Raw genomic sequence first — 25,725 nt, 5'->3', positions numbered from 1 at the left:
AATCATTTACTGCTCCACACATATATTTTTTTGTACTCTTATCTATTATGTTTTATAAATGTTTCTGTTGTTAGTCTATTGCACATGTTATAACAATGAGTATCTTTTCAACTAAAAATCCTCATCACTACTTCGACAAAGTTAGATAATATACTTACTGAGTACAAGGGGTCGGTTGTACTCATATTATATTTCTGCACCTTGCGTGCAGATTTTGGATGCTGATGTTGCGGTGTATGACGGGAGCTGGCATTAAGGATGTTTCTGTGATCCAATTATAGCTGCCTCTAGTTCTTGGTAGCTTTAGAATTACTAATCTGTTAATATTTATTTCAAATAGATGATGCATTTTATTTCCTACCAGTTTTGTAAAAATCCACTCTTAGAAACTCATTATTTGTATTACTAGTCCTTGAGAAAAATAGAAAGGTTCATTTATTTTCTTCGATAAATCTAATTAAATTGGATTGCAGTTAATTGGCCACTACTTTTAATGCAAATCGACCACTAGTGACGAGATTGAATATGGGTGGACATTTCGTCGGTTTGATCCATTTTGGTTTAATTCAGTTCGATCCATTTTAAATCAATTCAATTCAATTTTAAAAAAAGATCTCGATTAAATAATGTGATTAAAAAAATAGTTATAAAATTTTAAATTAAGAAATACACCACTTCAATCTACCTATAATATTAATAGATGAGTTTAACTTTGTAAATCACTTTTGTAGATGTAGCGTATGAAATTTATTTAGCCTATCAGACTAAATTATGTGGGCGTTTAGACATAAAAATTTTGAAATTCTGGAAAAAAAAAATCAAGGGAAAATGGTATTTGAAAATTAGAGTTGTATTTTGACATGAACATAATTTTGTGAGTGATTGAAATAAAAACTTTGAAAATCAGCCTTTTGGAGTTTGTTAAATTTATGAAAAATTCCGAAATTCAACTTTATCAAATTTGAATATAAAAATTTGCTGAAAAAGGTAAATTTTTGTTCTATGTAGTATAACAAAGATATCCAAGAAAAATCTTGGGAAACTTCTCTTTTATTTAGGTTAATAACTTCCTGTAAGGTGTTGTAAATGACTTTCACCCAAGAATTAAAAAGTTTCCAACCAGAAACCACAAAGTCTAAGAAATATCAAGGGAAACTTCCTTTGAGGAGTTGTTGTTGACTTGACCCAAGATTTAAAGTTTCTGGCTAGAAACCATAAGACTTGTGCTTATACGTAACTTTGCTTAGCTTTTTTTTTTTATTTCTCGCTTAATATCTGGTATTCACATTGAGGTCCGACTAATCCGGATTCGCATCAGAAAGTTCCACATTAGGAGTTAAAGTACTCCTAACAAAGACGGCTCCATAAGTCCCACATTAGGGGTTAAAGTACCCCTAACAAAGATCTCCATACTCATAGGCTCAAACTCAAGCAGAGGCGGATCCAGGATTTTAAGTTTATGGGTTCCTATCGCAATTTCAAATTAATATACAATAATAGTTGGGTTCACAAATAGATATTTATAGATATTTAATAAATTTTTAAATAAAAATACAGAATTTATGCAAAAGTTATGGGTTCTCGAAAACCCGTATACTACACGCTAGATCCGCCCCTTAACTCAAGACCTCTAATTAACGACGAAGAATTAGTGTAACCCTCCGCCAAAACGCTTATGGGTGTAACTTTGGTTATCTACTTTCCCTTTACTAAAAAAACATCCTTTTTTTTTTAAATAGGATTCAAAACTTACTTTATTTATTCTCTAATAACCGCAACTAGCGCTAATACAATTGATTCCAATCAATTATTCACAAACATAGGTCTCCAAACCCTCCTAAGCAACAACGGCCGAATTCTCCGAACTGCCGATCCAATACTACCACCGGAACTAGAAATTTCCGGTGAAAATCCATCTCTCGAATTTTCCGGCGACGAAACGAACAAATCCTTAAGCTTGTTTCTCACCACCACTTCCGGCGAATCTCCGTCGCTGAAAATCCGACCCGGCGACGCATCGTCCTCGGACAATAGCCGTCGATCACTTCCTCCGTCGCTGCCGGCGTTGCCGCTGCGGGTGAGGAGCATGCGGAGAGTTTTACCGCGGCAGTGGTGAATGACTGGGCTAGTTGTTGGGCTTCGAGTTGGGCTTCCTGCTTCTACAGCAAATTGGGTCGCTAATAACTTGAATTTTTGCAGAGTTGAGGGTTAAGTAAAGAAGAAGTGGAGGAGGAAGGAATATGGAGGAGATAGAAAGTGAGATGTGAACTTTATTATTGGGTAGGGAACGGCCATGGATTAGATACTGTGTTTTCGGTCTAAAGATTTACTAAAAAATCATCCCTTAATTCTTTCATTCTCATCAACCCTTAATTCATCAAATGGATACTCAATTAGTTCGAGGAGAATCATCTCACTTCTCTTATGAAGTATTCCTCAGTTTTAGAGGTGAAGACACCCGAAAAACATTCACTGGTCATCTTTATTCCAAGTTGTGTGATGATGGAATTAATACTTTCATTGACGATGAGGAATTGAGAAAGGGTGATGTGATTTCAAGTAAACTAGAGAAAGCAATTGAAGAGTCGAGAATTTCCATTATTGTTTTCTCAAGAAATTATGCTTCCTCTAGTTGGTGTCTAAATGAACTAGTTAAAATCCTTGAATGCAAAGAGAAATTAAAGCAGATGGTTTTGCCTATTTTCTATGATGTTGATCCTTCTGAGGTACGAAAGCAAACTGGGTTATTTGGAGAAGCTTTGGCTAAACACAAGGAACGACCATTTGGAGTTCAAAGGGTGGAGAAATGGAGAGTTGCACTTACTGAAGCTGCAAATTTATCTGGATGGGATTTGCAAAATGTTGTTGACGGGTACATTTTCTTGATTCAACTATATGGTTTCATTTGTTATTTGTTCAATTGTTTATAGGATGTGATACTAACTGTTCAAAAGAGTTTAAGTTCTATACATTGATAATATCGAAATATTTACACTATCAATATTTATAACTTAAATTATTTCTTAAAGTATACTATATGACGCCGTAAGTTATCTGTTTTGTTGCTTAGATTCATCCCACTGGGTTATGTCTTGGCTATCGATTTTGATTTGTCCGTCAAATATTTTCAAATATCAAAGTTTTAGTAACCGGAGTAGTATTTCTTTTAATTTTTTGTTTTTGCTAAAAAATTTGTAGGCATGAATCAAAGTTTATTGAAAAAATTATACAGCAAGTCCTACAAGAGGTTAACCAGACACCTCTAGATGTTGCTTGGCACCCAGTTGGAGTAGATTCTCGTGTCAAAGATATAGAGTTGTTATTGCAAAATGAATGTGAAGATGGAGTTCGCATGATTGGTATTCACGGAGTTGGTGGCATAGGGAAAACAACTCTAGCAAAAGCTATCTACAATCAAATGTTTCGACTCTTCGACAGTAGTTGCTTCCTTTCGGATGTTAGATCAGAAGCTGAAGAATTTGGTCTTGTCAAGCTACAAGAGAAACTTCTTCAACAAGTACTCAAAAATAAGGACATCAAAGTTGGCAGTGTCGCTCAAGGCATCAATCTAATCAAAGCAAGACTCGAGTCAAAGAAGGTTCTAATTGTTCTTGATGACGTGGACCACAGAAACCAATTAGAATCCTTAATAAGAGAAAGAAGCTGGTTTGGTTCGGGTAGTTTAATAATCACTACCACCCGAGACAAGCGATTGCTATGTCGGTTTGGAGAAAAAGAGAGATATGAGGCCAAACTATTAAATGACAATGAAGCTATGTTACTTTTTTGTTGGCATGCTTTTGATAGTCATTTTCCACCAGAAGATTATGTTAATTTGGCACAAGCCATAATCAGATATTCTGGTAGGCTACCATTAGCTCTTGTGACATTGGGGTCACATTTACAAGGAAGTTCTATAGAAGAATGGGGATATGAATTCGAAAAACTAAAATCAATTCCTCATTGTGATATCCAAAAGATTCTCAAGATAAGCTTTGATGGACTTGATGATGAAACACAGACTGTTTTCCTCGATATTGCATGCGCCTTCCATGGGTTTTATGAGCATGAAGTTACTGAAATGGTAAATGCATGTGGCTTTCATGCTAAAAGTGCAATTGCAACTTTAGTCCAAAAACACTTGCTCCAAAGATCTTGGAATATTTTGGAGATGCATGATTTAGTGCGAGATATGGGAAGAGAAGTCGTTCGCATGGAATCAGCTCGAGACCCTGGAAAACGGAGTAGATTATTCATCCCTCACGAAGTCCGTGATGTTCTACAAGGAAATAAAGTCAGTAAATCTTTTATCCTTTATCTTGGTTATAATATTTTTTTTTCAATTTAATTACTTATTGCTTATAATTTATATTGTCATCATAAGAAGTGAATTCATTTTGTGCTTCCTCTCTGGTTAGTAAGTATTTTTCTAGTTGTTCTTTAAAATCTAGTATTTAATAGTACTATTGTCAGGTTTCTGGATGCAATTTGTTCTGTTTGTTTATCTTTGTTTTTTCCATTGATATTATCGTGTGAACTTATTGAGTGCTGCTAAACTAGTTTTTGAAAGACTCTCATCTTAGTTTTTGAACAATTTTACATTCTTTTTTTACATCCTTTAATGTTTAAGTTTATTTTTCTTGATACATATAGTGTAACCTCTTTGTTTGACCTTGAATTGGTATAAAACATTTTTCCCTCTTAATTTCTGGGTCTTAAGATACTAATCTTTTCTCCAAACTCTACAGGGTTCCAAAAAGGTAGAAGTACTGAAGGTAGACCAACTAGCATTTGAGGGACTGAACTTGAGCACCAAAGCATTTAAGAAAATGAAAAACCTTAGGGTTCTTATAATGGATGAGTTACATATTAGTGGAGATTTGGAGCTGTTATCCAAGGAGCTCAGATGGTTGTCTTGGAAAAGATGTCCTTTAAAATGTATACCATCAAATTTTCCAGCTGTGAATCTTGTAGTTCTAGATATGCGGGGGAGTGATATCCAAGAATTTCAATTGAATTTGCAGGTTTGTTACACAATTTTACAATTTCATGTGTACTGTTTGCCCCTAAGTGAAAGAAAATGTTAATTGAAACTATATTTGGTTTACTTTTAGTGTTGTAGAAGTTTGAAGAAACTGGATCTCTCTCATTGCAAGCAACTCAGAAGCACTCCAAACTTCAATGGTTCAATGAGTCTTGAGACTTTGTATCTCTATGAATGCTCAGGTTTGATGGAGATCCATCCATCAATAGGAAATTTGTCCAGACTAATTGAACTATATATATCTGGTTGCGAAAAACTTACGGATCTTCCAAGCAGCATATGCCAGCTAATATCCGTTAATTACTTGAGCATTAGTGACTGCTCATCAATAAAAACACTGCCAGATAACCTTGGAGATATGAAAAGTCTAAGATTTCTTTCTGCAGTTGATACGGGTATAAAACAACTGCCTAGATCTGTTGAAATGCTAAGAAATCTTGAAACATTGGGAGTGGGAGGTCGAAAGATAGAGGCCAAAAGGAGTATTTCTGGAAGAGGAGTCCCTCAGATACAATATTCCTTGTCAACTTTTGTGACCGTATTGAGGCTTATATACTGTAATTTATCCGAGGCTGATATTCCTAGGAATATTGGGAGCTTATCCTCCTTAAAATATTTAGATTTGAGTGGCAACAGTTTCTATTGTCTACCCTTTGATTTTTCCAAGTTACGATTATTGGAAGAGTTATGTTTGAATGACTGTCAGAATCTTCAAACACTCCCATCAGTATCAAATTTAGAAAATCTTCGATATCTTGAACTTAAAAATTGTCAAAAATTGGTCAAGATTACAGAGTTGGACAACCTCCCTTCTATAGAGCGGTTTAATATGATTAATTGTAGTTCTCTGCAGAATCCATTCAATGAAGGCTTCTTTAATGCACCTACTCGAGCATTTCAATCTAAAGAACACGAAGATCAGGTCAGACTCTCTCTCTCTCTCTCTCTCTCTCTCTCTCTCTCTCATATTAATGATCTTGAGTTTTTGTCCGATGCAGCTTGATTTAGAAATTTTTCTCGAATGCAAGGAGATTCCAGAATGGTGCAGGAATCAAGTAACAGCTTCATCTATGTGTTTGACTATGCCGACACATAATAATGACGAGTATAACTTCTTAGGAATGGTTCTCTGGTTTGTTATCGACTCTTTGGATGCAGCCCCTTATCCATGCTACAAGATTAGTATTGCCCATAAAGAGACTGTAATTGTTCCTTGGAGATATTGCTTACATGAGGCTTTTGATGGACATAGAGATATTGCTTACATAAGGCTTTTGATGGCCTTAAATGAACGTTTTGATGGCGAGATGATTAAAGGTGGGGAAAGGATAGAAGCATGGTCTGAAGAAGTTACAGTAAAGAAGATAGGGATCCATCTGTTATATTTAGACCAACATGGTAAAGTTATATCTTTGCCTGGAGACGTTATACAATAAGGAAACTGAGGATTTATCTGTATCTGAGGATTTTACTTGCATAAAGTTTCGATTTTTGTTCTTCCTCTGTTTCTTCCGAAAATATTTTCCCTCCTCAGTATTCGAGAGATCACTGCTTGATAAGCTGATAGAAACTATGTTTGTTGAAATAAAATAAATTAAATACCTTAGTGGTATGGAAATTTTGTTCTTCCTCTGTTTCTTCCTTTGCCGTAATTCTGATACAAGCTTAAGTCAATAATATTAGATGAAATCCTACTCTTGCTAATCTATTTTACCAAATTATGATCTTTTCTAGACTTCCTCTTTTATTAAATCTTGAGAAATTTTCATAAAGCACTATCTTTTAGTGGTAATTAGCTATCTATAGATACTATTTGCTATATTACGGATTGTAGATACATTTTCTGTTATTATAAGATGTAGTAGATATATTTAAGCTACTGTATTCATTAATACAGTAGCAAAAAGGGATAATTTCACATAAATACAACTCACACACCTGACTTGCAACATAATGGCTGTGAGCACGTGATTTTTGTTTCCACGACAATCACTCCAAAAGAAATCGAAAAATAAAACAAATTGTCTTTGTGTACAATTTTAAGAATTTGCGTGGCATTTTTTGATAGTTATTTGTAGTTTTTGTCTGTGATTGTTTATTTTATTAATTAAAAAATACAAAAAATATATGTTGCGTGTAAATTTAGGATCTTATTCTACTATTAGGAATTAATTAAATCGTATTTGGTTTTTAAATGAATGAAAATCACAAAAAGTATTATTTTTGGTAATCTTGTCATTTTATTGTTTAATGGTGTGATTTTGTTTAATTGATGTTTGATCTTGTGTGAGTCAATTAATGTCTTTTAATATAATTGTAGTTTTGCAACTTATTTTAGGATTTTTGGTAGATTTAGTATTTAGAAAAGGAATTAGAAGAAGAAAAGAAATGAGTTAAAATTGGATGAAATCGGAATTGGGCCATTTGAATTGGACCCAAAATCACGCCCAAAGCACTGTTTTGCCCGGTCCAGATCAGCCAACCTCAGAGAACGTCCAAACGACGTCGTTTTGATCATACTTGATCTGGGTCGTTGATCTCAGATTGATCAACGGCCAAGATCACGTCTTCATACCCACGCCTGATACCCGACCCACTTAACCCCAGAGACCGACCCAGTCTCACTTATATCACACGACGTCGTTTCACCCCAGTGAAAGATCTCGGCTGTTGATCATTCTTGATCCAACGATCCAGATCAAGTTTCCCCCTAACTATATAACCCCAATCCCTTACCCCCACGCCCCCTAAGCCAGACCCCCTCCCTCATCCTCGTCTCTCTCAATTCAGAGACTGAACCAAACACCCCTCAGAACCCTAAGCGCCGCCTCTCCACCCCCTCACCATAAACCCGGCGGCAACGGTGCCGGTGACCACCAGATTAACACCCCTAGTGCACCTCGACCCCCTGGACACGGATCTACAAACCGTTGGTTTCAAATCTTCCCCCATCATCTCGAATCTTCATTTGAAGATTCGAGCCAAACTTCAGCCTATGCCGATCCACCCCAAATGCACACTAGTTACTCCCCTGACCTCCCCCGTGACCAAACCAAGCCTGGTTTGGTTCGGATCTAACCAGAAAAGCTCGAACCCCTAATCTGAGCCCCAAGAACCCTAGAAATCCAAAACCTGGGGGTTTGTCCAATTAAACGAAGGGTTGAGGTCTAATAGACCTTAATCGAGGTGTTCTCATTTAAAGTCCGTTCGACCTCAAAAGAGGGCGAGTCCAGTTCGAGCCTGGTTCGTTTTGTTCTTAATCTTCCGAGATAAGTTTTTTTCCTTCTGTTCTTGTTTGTGTTCTACTTGTATTTGCTTGCATGATTAGTTAATTTGTTTGATTTTTTCTGCTATCTTCTTTCAATTCTGTCCGTCTTCATAAGACCTTTTATGTAGTCATTTTTCTTCTGATTGTTTGTTACTTGTACTTACCAGTGAATTATGTGTCCAACCTGTTTAGAATCATAGGACAGTTAAGTTCGTGCTAAAATCCCCTGTTGCATCTAAAGTCACTGAAAGCCATCTGACGACCTGCTTGATATATTTTATTGTTTGTTAGCTATCTGTTGTAGCTCATATGGTCAATTAAGTAAGTGTCGTCAACTAAATTCACTCGAAAACTAGAAAAAACATGAGTCTGCCCATTCCAGTAGAATTTCTGGCATGATTCCTTTTCTCTATGTTAAGAAAACTCGTATCAATATGTTGGTTTCAGTATAGTTTTGATCTTTGTTTGCATTCTCAGTTGCCTGCTTGATCCTTTGGCTTTGATTTGGTCAGGATTGGTTCCCAATATGACCTACTCATGCCATTGGATTAACTCTCCTGTTTGACTGAGTTTGAATCAATGAATGAATGAATTGGTTATAGCTGTAGAACTGTAAGTTAACCTTAAACCAGTCTTAGGAGTAAGTTCATAGGCTATAACTTCAGACTTCTAAGATTAAGGGCAATACAATAAATCACAGGAGTTTCAGGGGTATTCCGGGGTTTTAAAAGTTTTTGAAATGTTTAAGTGTTAGTGGGCTGACAGTAGGGTACTAAAATATTAATTAAACTAATGAAATTAATTGATCAATAGTGGGAGTGATAATATGTTAAGTACCTTTAGTAGCTGGAAATCAGTAACAGCATGGGCTTGATGATAAAGGCTGAAAATGCACATGAGAATGGTAGTGGAACCTGCTGTACAGTAGGATATTCACTACATTTTGAACTTCAGAAGATTAAAATAGGGAAAAAAACTCCATGCCTAGAGGATCCTAAGTGGAAATGACAGCCATGAGGGTTTATTTTAAGCCATGGGCAGCCTGTTTTTGAGGAGGGGTTCTTCTCTTCTAACAGATATAAAAAGAGAACCAAAAAACAGAAAGAGGGGGGAGGGAAAAAAGGGCTGAGGACATTCAGAAAGAGTGGTGAGAACCCAAGGGAGCTGATCTTGCAAAGAAAAGAAAGCTCATTCCTGGACTTCAATCCTAAGAAGACAATAAACAAAAAAAAATATTTGTTTGCTCTATTGAAGCTGAAAATTCTGCTTTCCTTCACTTTTCTGTTTTGAAATCATCACTACCTGCTTTGTTCTATTGAAACCTAGGTTTCTTTCTTTGAGCATCCGAAAATCAGGAATTACTTTTTCACTTTTATTTCAGATTTCACATGTTTTCTGCCTGCGATCAACATTGGTATTTTCGGGTCTCAATTGAGTCTCCCGGGTCTGTTTTGGTGGATATTAGCATTATGTTCATTGGTTTATTTCTGTTTGTTCACTGGGGTTTATTCTGCCTTGTTGCTACTGCTGCTGTTGGCTATTGTTATTTGCTGAACATCTACTGCTGCTTCCATTGATCTTCATCTCCTTTCTTTACTCTTCCAAATACCAGGTACACAAACTGAATACACGGGTACATCTTGTAAGCTACTCGAAGCATAAATGCGAGAAATGGGAAAAATTTGATGCTATAGTTTAGTGTAGTTTTTGTATTGTCTGCATTTAAACATTTTATGCACTGCCTATGTAAACTCTGTTTACACATTGAATCTCATTGTATATATGTTAGCTAGTTGCATGAACTAGAATCGGTTGGTTGTCGTTTATGTATAACATGGGCTTTATCCTATAGCAGTTTAAGTCGTAAACTATTTCCCCGTAGGCTTTTAGCTTAAATGGACTGACAGTTAATTGTAGCATTTTGCTAGTTCAATTTGGTCGATTAAACAGCATGTTTCCAAATACGTATCAGGCTTTAGGCGATTACTCAATAGTTCAAACTATTTTAGTTAAAAATTTGTTCATCTGAATCCGTAAAAATGGTTTTCATTAGGTACCACTTTCATTTCGGATTTGTAAAGGTCGAACATGTGTAGAGTCATTCAGCTAAGCCCAAAATCTAAATGAGGATGGCACAAGTCCAGTTTTACCCCTTATACATCGGACCTGGGCCCATAATTGTTAATCAACTGCTCTTATTGTATCGTTTTCAGATTTAACGACTCACTTTCGGAACTTAACTATAATAAACTCGAAAGTATGTAAATAAAGTAGGACCTTTTCTTCATTTATTTTAGAGGCAAACAAAAAATAGAAAATGTAGTCATTCTAAGATTATCCTTTTTTTAAAAAAAAAATAATGAAACGAGCCTCGCCAAATAAAAATGTAAATTGCGGGGCCCTCAATAATTGGTCATAATAAAATACTTAGAATTTGGGATGGACTGTTTAGTGAATTTCACTGTCTTCCCCAAAGATAATAACGCGTTAGACTCTTTAGGCGCGATTTAATTAAATTGCATTCTTAAATTCGGGTGCGCATTTATGTGACCCAAATCCAAATCTCAACGAAGTCGGAATGTATTAACAACTACGGGCGTATTGATTGTGACGTGATTCGAAATGCATTTTCACGACGTTGCAATTCCATAAAAAATAAATAATAATAAAAGCGGTTTAAACCTAATAAAAGCACACAAGTTATAACAAATATTAAAATCAGATATTTATCCATTATAACAATTTAAGCGATCGTGCTAGAACCACGGGATTCGGGGGTGCCTAACACCTTCCCTCGGGTCAACAAAATTCCTTACTTAGAATTTTTGGTTTGCAGACTTCATTTGGAAAGTCGAAAATTTCCTCGATTTGGGATTCAAGATAAACCGGTGACTTGGGACACCAAAAGCCAAATCTTTCTCAAGTGGCGACTCTGAAGTAAATAAATAATCTCATTTCGAATATTGTCACTTAAATTGGAAAAACTCCCTCACGCATTTATCCTTCGGGGTAGGCACGCAAAAAGGAGGTGTGATAGCTCTGGCGACTCTGCTGGGGAACCAAACCCAGAACTTCGGTTCAGGGTTTAGAATTCGAGCTTAGAATAACTGTTATAATTGGCTTGATTTATCTGATTTTTATATGTTGAGCCTAATATGCTAAATGCCGCTTTTATCGCTTTGAGATTGTTTGAAATGTATATAAACTGTGCTGAAACCCTTATCTTCTTACCTCCGGTGAGGAGCTTGCTGGTCAAGACTCCCTATTCTGTTAGTGTCAATACCTGAAATAAGAAAGAGGCCGGACAAGTTACAAAGCCGGACGATCTCGCGGGTCCCCAGTACGTAGCCCCCTCCTCGACTCGAGTTGTTCGCTCGGGTACACAGTCTAGAACAAATACTCAGGTTACAAACCTAGAATAACTCAGCTTCATGCCGGATCCCTAGTAGGAACGTTTGTTTGCATCATGTGCATTTGACCTTGGAGACTCAACACAGGGGTTGGGTCTGTCTAGGACAGGTACCTAAATGAAAAAGATCATCCTGATGCATCTTACGTGCTATTTGCGCATCTGTTTTGCTTCGGTTTGCATGTTGACCAGCTTTTCTAGAACAGAGGAAGAAAATAAAAAAAAGGAGAAAATAAAAAAAAAATTGTTTTAAAAAAAATAATAATAACAATAAAATAAATAATAATAATAATATAGGAGTGAGAGGTAGGTAGAAAATTCCGAAATCTCCAAATGAGTCAAATTTTTCAACTGCCATGTTCTGTCAAAATGACCGAACTAGGCGGGTCTGATTCTCACCGGATGTGAGATACGTAGGCAAATCTCATTGGTTCCGACCCTAATTTTCAAAAAAAAATCCAAAAATATTTTCTTCCAGTCCTTTCTTTGAAAATATTTCCTTAAATGTTTTTTAAAAAAAGTTTTTAAACTCAAAAAAAAAATGGTTTCCTTCTTTCTACTATCTTTCATACAAAAAAAAAAGAAAAATCAATAAAAATAAAAATCTAAAATACGGGTTTCCTTCATTCTGAAGTATTTTTCCAAAAAAATATCAGAAACAAAAATCCAGAAAAATTGCTCTTTAGTTGTCTTTATTTTGTAAATATCCATAAAAACTTTGAAAATATGAGTCCAAAAATATTTTCGCTTTTCTTTAAAAGTGCTTGTGTAAATAAATAAAAACAAAACTCAAAAATCCAAAATAGTTTCTTAAAAGTGCCTCATTCGAAAATCAAGAGGCGACAACCAAAATCGAAAGAAAATATTTTCTCTCTTATTTAGAAAAAGAGAGAACAAATGAAAATTCAAACAAAAATATTTTTTTTACTTCTAAAATTCTCAAAGTTCCGATCAAAAGAAAAGGAACTTTTAGAAGTCTTTCTTTCAAAAAATAAAAATTGAGTCAAATTCAAAAATCCAAAATATATCCTTTTCTTCTTTTAAAGCATTTTGTTTAGAAAAATCCAAAAGAAACAAAAAACCAAAAAAATAAAATAAACCTTTATTCTTTTAAAGCATTTTCTTTTTTTTTAAAAAAAATTATTCCAAAAAAAAAAGAGTTAGTTTACTTACTCTATTCACGATCGACCGAACTACGCCGGTTTGATTCTCACAGGGTGTGAGATACGTAGGCAACTCTCATCGGGTCCAACCTCCCCTTTTTTAGAAATAACCAAAATGTCAGAATTTTAATTTCATCATAAATGAGCCGGGTGATGCCTCTTTTGTCAAATGTAGCCGAATGTAGTCGAAAGGGACGCACCGGAAGGCTGACTTTGCGTAAACAACCGCTTTTGGTCATTATTTGAATTTTGACCAATTTGCCCAACAACCTTAGAATCCTCATCCCCGAGGCTCTGTGAGGCCGTGTTCCCAATGTCGGGCCACTATTTTGAAAAAAAAAAGATTCATAAATAAATCAAGTGATGTTGTTTTGTCAAAAACAGCCAAATGTTCCCGAAAGGGACGGCGGAAGGCGTCGACTTTGCATAAACGGCCACTTTCAATCATCCTTTAGAGTTTTGATCAGGTTGACCCTCACAGCCTTAAAATCTTCATTCCCGAAGTGCTAAAAGGCCGTGTTCAAAAATCGGATCTTTCTTTCTAAAATATAGTCAAATCATTTTTGAGTCAAATCATTTTTGCTTAAATCACCTTAATAAATGTGCAGGATGAGCACGATGCAAAATGAACACTTGTTTCTTTATTTTTGCATTTGTTTGTCTCGAACTACGTAATGATCTGATTTACGCGGCATCGTGATACGTAGGCAATCCTCATCGGATCCGGTCACGTTTTTAACTTCAAATAGTAATAAAAAAAATAATAAAAAAATAATAAAAAAATAATAATAATATATAATAAAGAAAAAATAATAAATAGAGGGGAGCATAAAGAGAAGCCGGAATGATGCCTGTCATCGATGCAAACATGTAGAAATGCACTTAACTGTATAGGTGCATCACACCCCAACGTGAGATTACCTTTCCGTTATTTGTTTCAAACTAACCGTTTGCTTGCTGCTAAGACCAGGTTTTTAGAAAGGTGGTTTGGTTTGGTGGAGGTCTGGCCTCACATTCATACTTTACGAGGTTGAAAGGAACTGTTCAGCTACCCGTCACTAAGTCGAGAAGAAGTATTCACATTTACTTCACGAGATCAAAGGGAAGTGTAGAGATGTCTTCAGAAATTCCTTTGCCAACAATTCCTGTCTCCGAAGAGAGTTCAATCTCGGCCATCCCAACTTCCGAATCAGCATCTGCTGAAGAAAACAGAATCTTGCGGCTTCGCATGTTGGAAATGTTGGATGACTGGAACAATGGAAAAGAGCCGCCGAGTGTAATCCCTGGATTCCCCCAGTTGTTCTCTAGGACAAGTGAGACTTCCAACGTCCCCATAAGTTATCCGACTACCCCATTCGGGTACCCTACCATTCCAGCCCACTCCGCTGGATCACCCTCTGATTCTTATCCCCGGATGCCAACGACAGATGTGGCTACAAACATATTCACAGCATCGCCCTGTCCAATTGCGGCACAACCCACTATACACAGGCCTAATTTTGACTCTTCCTCATTCACATTTCAAGCACCATCCTTCTCGTTGGAACCAACTCGGCTTACCACCATCACTCACCCTCAGCGGCCTCAATACGAGTTTACGCTTGGGCAATACCAAAATCCCAAAGCTTTTGAACATGATGAAATGGCAAAAAGAATGAGGAGCCTCGAGCAGAGTTTAAAAAATATGCAAGGTTTAAGTGGGCAGAAGAGTGTTTCCTATACTGATTTGTGCATGTTCCCTCACGTGCACTTGCCCGTAGGGTTCAAAACACCGAAGTTTGAGAAATATGATGGGCATGACGATCCCATTGCTCACCTCAAAAAGTATTGCAACCAATTGCGTGGGGCTGGCGGCAAAGAAGAATTGTTGATGGCATACTTCGGAGAAAGCTTAGTGGACATAGCCTCAGAATGGTATATGGATCAGGACATATCCCGATGGCACATTTGGGACGATCTTGCTAGAGATTTTGTAAGGCAGTTTCAGTATAATATTGATATCGCACCAGACAGGAATTCTTTGTCAAACTTGAAGAAGAAAACCTCAGAAAGCTTCAGAAAATACGCTATTAAATGGCGCGAGCAAACATCAAGGGTAAAACCTCCTATGGATGAAATAGAAATGATCACTACTTTCCTCCAAGCTCAAGAATCAGATTACTTCCAAAACATGATGTCGGCCATGGGGAAACCTTTCACAGAAGCAATTAAGATCGGAGAAATGGTAGAAAATGGGCTAAAGACGGGTCGAACTCTAAGCCAATCTGCTATCAAAGCTACCTCCCAAGTCATTCAGAGTGGGTCTGGAGGAATAGCAAAAGGAAAGAAAAGGGAAAAAACGTTCATAGCAACGTCGGGTACAAGGAGAAACTATACTCCCGGACCTCTTTTCTCAGAGAGGACCCCACAGCACTATTACCCTCACCAGGATTCGGCCTATACTCCTCGGCCCTACGCGGTCATGAATACTCAGCCTTATATCTGGCCACCACAACAAGCAAATCGGAACCAAGCTCCACCTCCCAGAAATCAGCCTCCTTACCGAAACCACTATAATCCACAACTACCCCAAAATAATTTCCGTCCTCAAGAACAACCTAGAAGACAAACTTTCACACCCATTGGTGAACCGTATTCTACCCTATTCCCAAAACTAGTCCAGATGGGTTTCCTGCAACCAGTCTCTCAGACAAGGCACAATCCAGCATCACCTGCTTACAAAGCCGGTGTCAGGTGTGCTTATCATTCGGGAGCAGAAGGGCATGATACCAATGATTGTTGGACTTTAAGAAGGGTGGTAGAGAATTTAATAGAACAAGGAAAGATAGTATTAAGGGACGAGGAGGTCCCAAATGTGACCAACAATCCGTTGCCCGCTCACAATAATGGGCCGTTGATTGGGATGATCTGTGAGGACATGGAGTTCAATCCTGCCCTGAAAGCTATAATCGCCATTGTCGATGCAGAGAGAAAGCCTAAAGCAGCCCCGAAGTAAGAAAGGGGAAAAGAAGACTGATACTGTCAAGATTGAACCCGAAAAGAAGGCAGAGACAAAGACGGAGAAGATGGTGCCTCCGAAGAATGAGATTCTCTATATTCTGCGAGGTCGATCAGAGAAGCCACAGAGATTCGAAATAAAAAGGGCAATACCTATGTACGTGTCGAAAAGGGCCTATGTGGTCTGGGGGACAATTAAACCGCCTTGGATGAATGAGCCAGTGGTTATCGGACGCATGCCATAGAAGCCAATGACAGACCCGTCTACGGTACCGTGGAATTATCAACAAACATTGGTTACATACAAAGGGAAATAAATCATGGGGGAACTTCCAGAAAATACTTCTGCTAGAAAATATTTAGACATTCAAGGAGTGAACAATGCCACACGGAAGCGCTTCCCACCCAAGAAGCCTGTAAGCGCTGAAGAAGCAGAGGCTTTCTTCCAGAAGATGAATATGCCTGACTATGAAGTGGTGGATCAGTTGCGCAAGTACCCTGAGCAAGTGTCTATGCTATCTTTGCTAATGAAGTCTGCCGAACATTAGAAGATCTTGCTCAAAACCTTGAACGAAGCGTATGTACCGGCTGAGACTTCAGTTGAACAACTTAAAAGAATGACAGAAAGGTTCTTTGCGGTTAATCAAGTTTCTTTTAGCAAGAACGATTTACCTCCGGAGGGAGCGGCTCACAATAAGGCTTTACATCTGACGGTCAAGTGTGAAGACTACTACGTCAACCAAGTAATGTTGGATGGAGGTTTGAGTGTCAACATTTGTCCGCTCTCTACGCTGCAAAGAATGGAAGTTGGGACCGGAAGGATTTGCCCCAATAATGTATGTGTAAGAGCTTTTTATGGCGTCAAGAGGGACACCCTCGGGGAAATAGACTTGATATTGACTATAGGGCCGGTGGAGTTCGAAATAACTTTCCAGGTACTGGATATGGGCACATCTTACAATTTTCTCCTCGGAAGACCTTGGATTCATGCTGCAGGGGTTGTACCCTTCACTCTCCACCAAATGGTGAAGTTTGAATATGAAGATCGGGAAATTGTGGTCCACGGAGAAGACGAACAATCTATTTATCGGGACCCATCCATTCCATATCTTGAAGCAAGGGAAGGGAGTGAGCACACAGTTTATCAGGCTTTTGAAGTTGTGCTGGCAGAGCAGTATGAAGAAGGAAAACCTTGCCCTCAACCCTTCTTGTCCAACGCTTCAATCATGGTTGCTAAAGAAATGATCCGACAGGGATTCAAACCATGAAAAAAGGGCTTGGAAGAACGCTGCAAGGAATAACTGAACCTATCACCTTGCCTTCCACTAAGAAACTCTTTGAGATAGGCTTCCAACCTACTCCAAAAGATGAAGATTGGGAAAAGAAGAGAAAAAATGAGGGGTGGAAGTTGCCTCGACGATTGCCACATTTGTACGAAACTTTCGTCAGACCAAAGTACATTGAAGAAGAAGATGACAAGGCCTTTACGGCCGAAGAGATTGAAGAAATATGTGGGGAAATGAGAGAAATACTTTACGAAACTCACATGGTTCAGCTGGGAGAAGGCACAAGCACCGCTGAGGTGCTATACATGGGGCCAAATGTTAAGCTTCAAAATTGGGAGGCCACACCGTTCCCAGTTAGGCAGGAGTCCGGGTAGACCTGTCCTGCCACCTTTCCTGCATCACGAGTTATCCCAGGGTGTAACTCGGATGTTTTTCTTTAGTTTCCTATTTTAACTTCCTGAATTATGAACCCTGTTATCTTCCCAATTCCAAGGAATAAAATCAGTATTTCATCATTTTTCCTTTATTCTTTCTGATTTTTTCTATTTTTCTTTTATCTTTTCCTTTCAGTTATAAATAATACGGCTTTAAATAATATGACATGCTTGCGGACTTCACGCCCAGATCCAAACGAGCTGTTTAACTGTGAAATAATGAACCAAAAACCGGGATATGACGAAGAAGAGGCTTTAAGGGAAATAAATCGAGAACTGGAACACTTTGAGAATAAACCTAAGCCGAATTTGAATGACACCAAACCGGTTAACTTGGGAACTCTTGAAGAAATCCGAGAAACCAAAATAAGCATTCACACAGATGAGAAAACGCGAGATGCAATAATTCAACTCCTCTTTGAATTTGAAGATGTGTTTGCTTGGTCATACGATGACATGCCAGGATTAGTTGTTGATCTAGTGGTGCATAAATTGCCAATTTACCCTGATTGTCCTCCAGTTCAACAGAAGCAGAGGAAGTTCAAGACTAATATCAGTGATAAGATCAAAGAAGAAATCATGAAGTAGTTGAAAACAGGAGTAATTCGGGTAGTCCAGTATACTACGTGGTTGGCTAATGTAGTTCTGGTACCGAAGAAAGATGGGAAGACTCGGGTGTGTGTGGATTATCGAGATTTGAATAGGGCAAGTCCCAAAGACAATTTTCCATTGCCCAACATCCACATCCTTGTTGATAACTGTGCCAAACATGAGATACAGTCTTTCGTAGATTGTTACGCCGGATATCATCAGGTGTTGATGGATGAAGAAGATGTCGAGAAAACCGCCTTCACTACACCTTGGGGTACTTACTGTTATCGGGTTATGCTGTTTGGTTTAAAGAATATCGGGGCAACTTACATGAGAGCCATGACTGCCATTTTTCATGATATGATGCATCAAGAGATAGAGGTGTATGTAGACGACGTGATAGTCAAGTCCAGGACTCAGGACGATCATGTTCGAGACTTGAGGAAATTTTTTGAGAGGTTGAGAAAGTACGACTTGAAGCTAAATCCGGCTAAGTGCGCCTTCGGAGTCCCATCGGGCAAGCTTCTGGGTTTCATAGTAAGCAGGAGAGGTATCAATTTAGATCCAACAAAGATAAAGTCTATCCGAGATCTACCTCCTCCAAGAACGAAGAAAGATGTGATGAGTCTATTGGGCAGGTTAAACTATATCAGTCGATTCATTGCCCAACTGACTAGCACATGTGAGCCCATATTCAACCTATTGAGGAAGGATGCAGCAATCAAATGGACGACTGAGTGTCAAGAGGCTTTTGACAAGATCAAAGAATATATTTCAAATCCTCCAGTCCTGGTCCCGCCAGAGCCAGAGAGACCCCTGTTCTTGTATCTGACGGTCCTGGAGAATTCTTTCGGTTGTGTCCTCAGAAAACATGACATAATTGGAAAGAAAGAGCAGGCGATCTATTACTTAAGCAAGAAGTTCACCGGTTATGAAGTCAAATACACTTTGTTGGAAAGAACGTGTTGTGCTTTGACATGGGTCGCTCAGAAAATTAGACATTACCTCCAAGCTCATACTACTTACCTCATAACCAGGTTGGATCCTTTGAAGTACATATTCCAAAAACCGATGCCTAGTGGGAGATTAGCAAAGTGGCAAATCTTGCTTACTGAATTCGACATCGTCTATGTCACTCGCACGGCGATGAAAGCCCAGGCATTGGCGGATCACTTGGTTGAGAACCCGGTTGATGAGGAATACCAACCATTGAGTACTTATTTTCCAGATGAAGAAATAAACACCATAGAAATAATATCGGAAGACGCTCATTCTTGGAAGATGTTCTTTGATGGGGCCGTAAATGCCAAAGGTGTAGGAATTGGGGCAATCTTGGTCTCACCCACTGGTCAACACTATCCGACTACAGCTAGGCTTCGTTTCTTTTGCACGAACAATACAGCTGAATATGAAGCTTGTATCATGGGCATGAGCATGGCGATCAATCAAGATGTTGAAGATTTGTTGATTATGGGGGATTCTGATCTGATTATCCGGCAAGCCCAAGGTGAATGGGAAACTCGAGATGTCAAGCTTATTCCTTACCGGCAGTACGTGGAGGATCTCGGCAAGCGATTCAAATCAATGGAGTTCAGGTATATCCCGCGGTGTCACAATGAACTAGCCGATGCACTTGCCACCTTAGCTTCAATGTTACCTTACCCAGGCAATGCCCGCGTCGATCCTTTGGAAATCCAAATCAGGGAAAGACACGGTTACTGTAATGTAATCTAGGCAGGACCAAGTACCCAGCCATGGTACCATGATGTTAAGAGGTTCTTGAAGACACAAGAATACCCCGAACATGCTACTGGAGATCAAAAGAGAACTATTAGGCGGCATGCGAGTGGATTCTTTTTGAGCGACGAGGTATTGTATAAAAGAACCCCGGATCTCAACTTGTTAAGATGTGTTGACGCCGAAGAAGCAGAAAAAATCATGCATGAAGTACACGCAGGAGTGTGTGGACCTCATATGAACGGGTATGTCCTGGCGAAAAAAATCCTTCGAGCTGGGTATTATTGGATAACCATGGAGAAAGACTGTTTTAGTTTCGTTCGAAAGTGTCATCAGTGTCAGGTGTACGGTGATTTGATTCATGCACCTCCAACAGAGCTACATCCTATGTCGGCACTGTGGCCTTTTGTCGCCTGGGGCATGGACGTCATTGGGCCAATCAAGCCAAAAGCCTCAAATGGGCACAGATTCATATTGCTCGCTATTGATTACTTCACAAAATGGGTTGAAGCTGTCACTCTCAAATCAGTCACTAAGAAAGCCGTGGTGGATTTTGTACATTCAAATCTTATCTGTCGTTTCGGTATTCCTGCAACTATCATCACAGATAATGCGACAAACCTGAATAGTCACTTGATGGAGGATGTATGCGAACAGTTCAAAATAACGCATAGGAACTCCACTCCTTATCGGCCCAAGGCCAATGGCGCTGTTGAAGCAACAAACAAAAACATCAAGAAGATTTTGAGGAAGACAATCCAGAGTTCTAGACAATGGCATGAATAGTTACCTTTTGCTTTACTGGGATATCGCACTACAATGCGCACATCAGTAGGGGCAACCCCATACTTGTTGGTTTATGGGACCGAAGTTGTGATACCGGCAAAGGTAGAAATTTCTTCGCTCCGAACCATTGTTGAAGCAGAAATTGAAGATAGCGAGTGGGTTATGACTCGATTGGAGCAGTTGACTTTGATTGACGAGAAACGAATGGCTGCGGTCTGTCACGGGCAGTTGTACCAACAAAGAATGGCCCGCGCTTACAACAAGAAAGTGCGACCCAGGAATTTTGAAGTAGGTCAACTGGTATTAAGGCACATTCTGCCACATCACCAGGAAGCGAAAGGAAAATTTGCTCCTAATTGGAAAGGCCCGTACATCATCAGGAAGATATTGCCAAGAGGAGCGTTGTATCTGGGTGATATTGAAGGAAATGATCCTGAAACAGCTGTGAACGCGGATGCAGTCAAGAGGTACTATGTCTGAGTTTACTTCGGTGATGTGTTGGCACATTCGAGATGATGAAGGCTTTTTATTCCCGCTACCCAAACACTATCAACTCTTTCTACAAACCCTTTGAACCGGTTACAATTCCTTGGCTACCCTCTTTGGAATCCAAAAGCACCGTTGAAAAAAAAATGATGATTGGCCTGAACTACGTCTGATTTGATTCCGAAAGGATACGTTGGCAGCCTCTCAGAGGGGTTCATTCACACCAAAATAAAAATCCAAATTCCCTCAAATGAAATCGGGGCAGATGTTATGATGGTCCCGCGGTAATCCCGTTTTGAATAGTTCCAAAGTTGTGAGGCGAGAAAAGTTTACAGCTACTTGGATCCGAGGCACGAAAATGAGAGAAATAAAACGAGAGAGTCTTATTGGTGAAAACCCACACGGGCACCGTAAGGCAATGGAGAGCAGAGAAATCGAAAATGAGAGAGATTGTTTAGTAAAAACTTGCAAAAAGTGCTATCAGGCGACGGTGAGAAGAGAAATGAGAGGTCGACTAACGAAAACCCGCAAAGGGCGCTGTCGGCCGAAAAGATGATTTCACCGCAGAAAGTTCTGGCAAGGTTCCCTGGTTGGGAAACATAGATCCGTTTTTGGTTCATGAGGAATTGCAAGTTCGTGAGGTTCGGGCATCCAGTCCAAAAGGCATGTCATGTCAGTTTAAAACCAGCATGCACCTCAGATAAGTCCTTCTTTTCCCCGAAAGGGACGCTTCTCTTTTAAATTCGTTTCTCCGCTCTTTGATTACCTTTCCTTGAATCCCTTTCGTTTTAACTCTAAATTCCAAATATGTTAGAAAGAAAAGGTGGCAGGACCGGTCAGATATCCGTCTAGCAAGAAGTGAAGAAAATACCCAGCCTCAGTGGTGCGACAGTCCAATATCGACTGATCATGATGTTGATTGCCTCCAACGTAAAAAAATAAATAATAAAAAATATATATATAAAAACGAAAAGAGAAATAAGAAGAAAATTCCAAAAAGAGGGGTTAGTTTAGAAGCCCCAAAATCAATCTTTCACCTGTTGCCAACATGAGGGCTCCAATCCCTAAGTTGAGATTTTAGACATAGGAACTCCATTCCCTGGCCGTCTTTATCAATATTAGGGCTCCAATCCCTAAGTTGAAACAGGGACTCCATTTCCTAGTCGCCTTTATCAATATTAGGGCTTCAATCCCTAAGTTGAGATTTTAGACATATGGTCTCCATTCCCTAGTCACCTTTATCAATATTAGGGCTCCAATCCCTAAGTTGAAATTTTTGGACATAGGGCCTCCATTCCCTAGTCGCCTTTTGCCAACATTAAGGCTCTAATCCCTAAGTTGAAATTTTTAGACATAGGGCCTCCATTCCCTAGTCGCCTTTCGCTAACATTAAGGCTCCAATCCCTAAGTTGAAATTTTTAGACATAGGGCCTCCATTCCTTAGTCGCCTTTAGCCGACATTAGGGCTCCAATGCCTGGGTTGAGCAATTTTCTTTTAGCCGACATTAGGGCTCCAATCCCTGAGTTGAGCGATTCTCTTTTAGCCGACATTAGGTCTCCAATCCCTGAGTTGAGCGATTTTCTTTTAGCCGACATTAGGGCTCCAATCCCTGAGTTGAGCGATTTTCCTATAGCCAACATTAGGGCTCCAATCCCTGAGTTGAGCGATTTTCTTTTAGCCGACATTAGGACTCTAATCCCTGAGTTGAGCGATTTTCTTTTAGCCGACATTAGGGCTCTAATCCCTGAGTTGAGCGATTTTCCTTTAGCCGACATTAGGGCTCCAATCCCTGAGTGAGCGATCTCCCTTCAGCCGACATTAGGGCTCCAATCCCTGAGTTGAGCAATTTTCTTTTAGCCGACATTAGGGCTCCAATCCCTGAGTTGAGCAATTTTTCTTTTAGCCGACATTAGGGCTCCAATCCCTGAGTTGAGTAATTTTCTTTTAGCCGACATTAGGGCTCCGATCCCTGAGTTGAGCGATTTTCTTTTAGCTGACGTTAGGGATCCAATCCCTGAGTTGAGCGATTCTCTTTTAGCCTACATTAGGGCTCCTATCCCTGAGTTGAGCGATTTTCCTTTAGCCGACATTAGGGATCCAATCCCTGAGTTGAGCGATTTTCCTTTAGCCGACATTAGGGCTCCAATCCCTGAGTTGAGCGATTTTTATTTTAACCGACATTAGGGCTCCAAACCCTAAGTTGAGCGATTTTCTTTTAGCCGACATTAGGGCTCCAATCCCTGAGTCGAGCGGTTTTTCTCTTTTAGCCAATATTAGGGCTCCAATCCTTGAATTGAGCATTTTGCCTTTTGCAAACATTAGGGCTCCAATCCCTGAGTTGCGCCTTTTAGACTTGAGGTTTCCAATCCCCTCATCAATTCTGTAGATTTTTATGGCAATTAACTCACAGAATTTTCCTAGTGAAACTGGGGCAGAAAATTTCGTTCGTTTGTTTTGTTGTCTCAGTAGGTCTGACCTCGAGGCACATGGATCGAGATGACCTACTGAGTAAGTCTCAATCCAAAATAAAGAAAGGAAGAAAAGAAGAAAAAGATGTTCCCAAATATTGGTGTAAACAAAGTGCGGATCGCTCAAAATCTGATTGAAGTCACGAGCTCCGCCAATCCCGTTTCACTCAATGCTGCAGAAATAAACAAGAGCCTACAACTTGCGAGCATCAAGATTTGGATCGAAGTCTACAAACAGAATCAACTAAGACTCAAGATCAAGTTGCAAAGAATTATAGATAGGAATCTTGTAACTAGTGGTTGACAGGCATAGGTAGTTAGTTTAGTTTCAATTTTTCTTGGTTGTAATAAGGAGGTCGTTAAAGCAGTAGCGGCAGCAACAACAGCGGTAACAGCAAGCATTGCAGTTTAATTGATGTTAGATCTTGTGTGAGTCAATTAATGTCTTTTAATATAATTGTAGTTTTGCAACTTATTTTAGGATTTTTGGTAGATTTAGTATTTAGAAAAGGAATTAGAAGAAGAAAATAAATGAGTTAAAACTGGATGAAATCGGAATTGGGCCATTTGAATTGGACCCAAAATCAGGCCCAAAACACTGTTTTTGCCCGGTCCAGATCAGCCAACCTCAGAGAACGTCCAAATGGCGTCGTTTTGATCATACTTGATCTGGGTCGTTGATCTCAGATTGATCAATGGCCAAGATCACGTCTCCATACCCACGCCTGATACCCGACCCACTTAACCCCAGAGACCGACCCAGTCTCACTTAAATAACACGATGCTGTTTCACCCCAGTGAAAGATCTTGGCCGTTGATCATTCTTGATCCAACGATCAAGATCAAGTTTCCCTCCTAACTATATAACCCCAATCCCTTACCCCCACGCCCCCCTAAGCCAGACCCCCTCCCTCATCCTCGTCTCTCTCAATTCAGAGACTGAACCAAACACCCCTCAGAACCATAAGCGCCGCCTCTCCACCCCCTCACCATAAACCCGGTGGCAACGGTGCCGGTGACCACCAGATTAACACCCCTAGTGCATCTCGACCCCCTGGACACGGATCTGCAAACCGTTGGTTTCAAATCTTCCCCCATCGTCTCGAATCTTTATTTGAAGATTCGAGCCAAACCTCAGCCTATGCCGATCCACCCTAAATGCACACCAGTTACTCCCCTGACCTCCCTCATGACCAAACTAAGCCTGGTTTGGTTCGGATCTAACCAGAAAAGCTCGAACCCCTAATCTGAGCCCCAAGAACCCTAGAAATCCAAAACCTGGGGGTTTGTCCAATTAAACGAAGGGTTGAGTTCTAATAGACCTTAATCGAGGAGTTCTCAGTTGAGAACACTTCAATTAAAGTCCGTTCGATCTGAAAAGAGGTCGAGTCCAGTTCGAGCCTGGTTCGTTTTGTTCTTAATCTTCCGAGATAAGTTTCTTTTCCTTCTGTTCTTGTTTGTGTTCTACTTGTATTTGCTTGCATGATTAGTTAATTTGTTTGATTTTTTCTGTTATCTTCTTTCAATTCTGTCCGTCTTCATAAGACCTTTTATGTAGTCATTTTTCTTCTGATTGTTTGTTACTTGTACTTACCAGTGAATTATGTGTCCAACCTATTTAGAATCATAGGATAGTTAAGTTCGAGTTAAAATCCCCTGTTGCATCTAAAGTCACTGAAAGCCATCTGACGACCTGCTTGATATATTTTATTGTTTGTTAGCTATCTGTTGTAGCTCATATGGTCAATTAAGTAAGTGTCGTCAACTAAACTCACTCGAAAACTAGAAAAAACATGAGTCTGCCCATTCCAGTAGAATTTCTGGCATGATTCCTTTTCTCTATATTAAGAAAACTCGTATCAATATGCTGGTTTCAGTATAGTTTTGATCTTTGTTTGCATTCTCAGTTGCCTGCTTGATCCTTTGGCTTTGATTTGGTCAGGATTGGTTCCCAATATGACCTACTCATGCCATTGGATTAACTCCCCTGTTTGACTGAGTTTGAATCAATGAATGAATGAATTGGTTATAGCTGTAGAACTGTAAGTTAACCTG

The 25,725-nt window shown here is 39.3% G+C and overlaps 2 protein-coding genes across 3 annotated transcripts; both read left to right on the top strand.

Annotated features, from left to right (window-relative positions):
• Positions 1 to 1,777: 1,777 nt before the first annotated feature.
• Positions 1,778 to 6,542, top strand: LOC104228956 (disease resistance protein Roq1-like). Of its 2 annotated transcripts, none has more exons than XM_070165802.1 (5): positions 1,778 to 2,872; positions 3,199 to 4,294; positions 4,749 to 5,024; positions 5,898 to 5,966; positions 6,043 to 6,542. In XM_070165802.1, exons 1-5 carry the CDS (start codon positions 2,382 to 2,384, stop codon positions 6,478 to 6,480), a joined length of 2,370 nt encoding a protein of 789 aa, XP_070021903.1. In that variant the 5' UTR covers positions 1,778 to 2,381; the 3' UTR covers positions 6,481 to 6,542. The 2 variants fall into 2 exon arrangements, with proteins under 2 accessions (XP_070021903.1, XP_009779815.1); XM_009781513.2 differs by having other exon boundaries at positions 5,115 to 5,966.
• A 12,721-nt stretch (positions 6,543 to 19,263) lies between these two features.
• On the top strand, positions 19,264 to 19,926 carry LOC138890149 (uncharacterized). Its single transcript, XM_070173513.1, has 2 exons — positions 19,264 to 19,504; positions 19,595 to 19,926. Exons 1-2 carry the CDS (start codon positions 19,264 to 19,266, stop codon positions 19,924 to 19,926), a joined length of 573 nt encoding a protein of 190 aa, XP_070029614.1.
• Positions 19,927 to 25,725: the final 5,799 nt, after the last annotated feature.

Source organism: Nicotiana sylvestris, chromosome 1, assembly GCF_000393655.2.
Source record: "Nicotiana sylvestris chromosome 1, ASM39365v2, whole genome shotgun sequence".
Lineage (NCBI taxonomy): Eukaryota > Viridiplantae > Streptophyta > Magnoliopsida > Solanales > Solanaceae > Nicotiana > Nicotiana sylvestris.
Note: the sequence above shows the minus strand (reverse complement) of the source record. Positions and strands in the feature narration are given on the sequence as shown.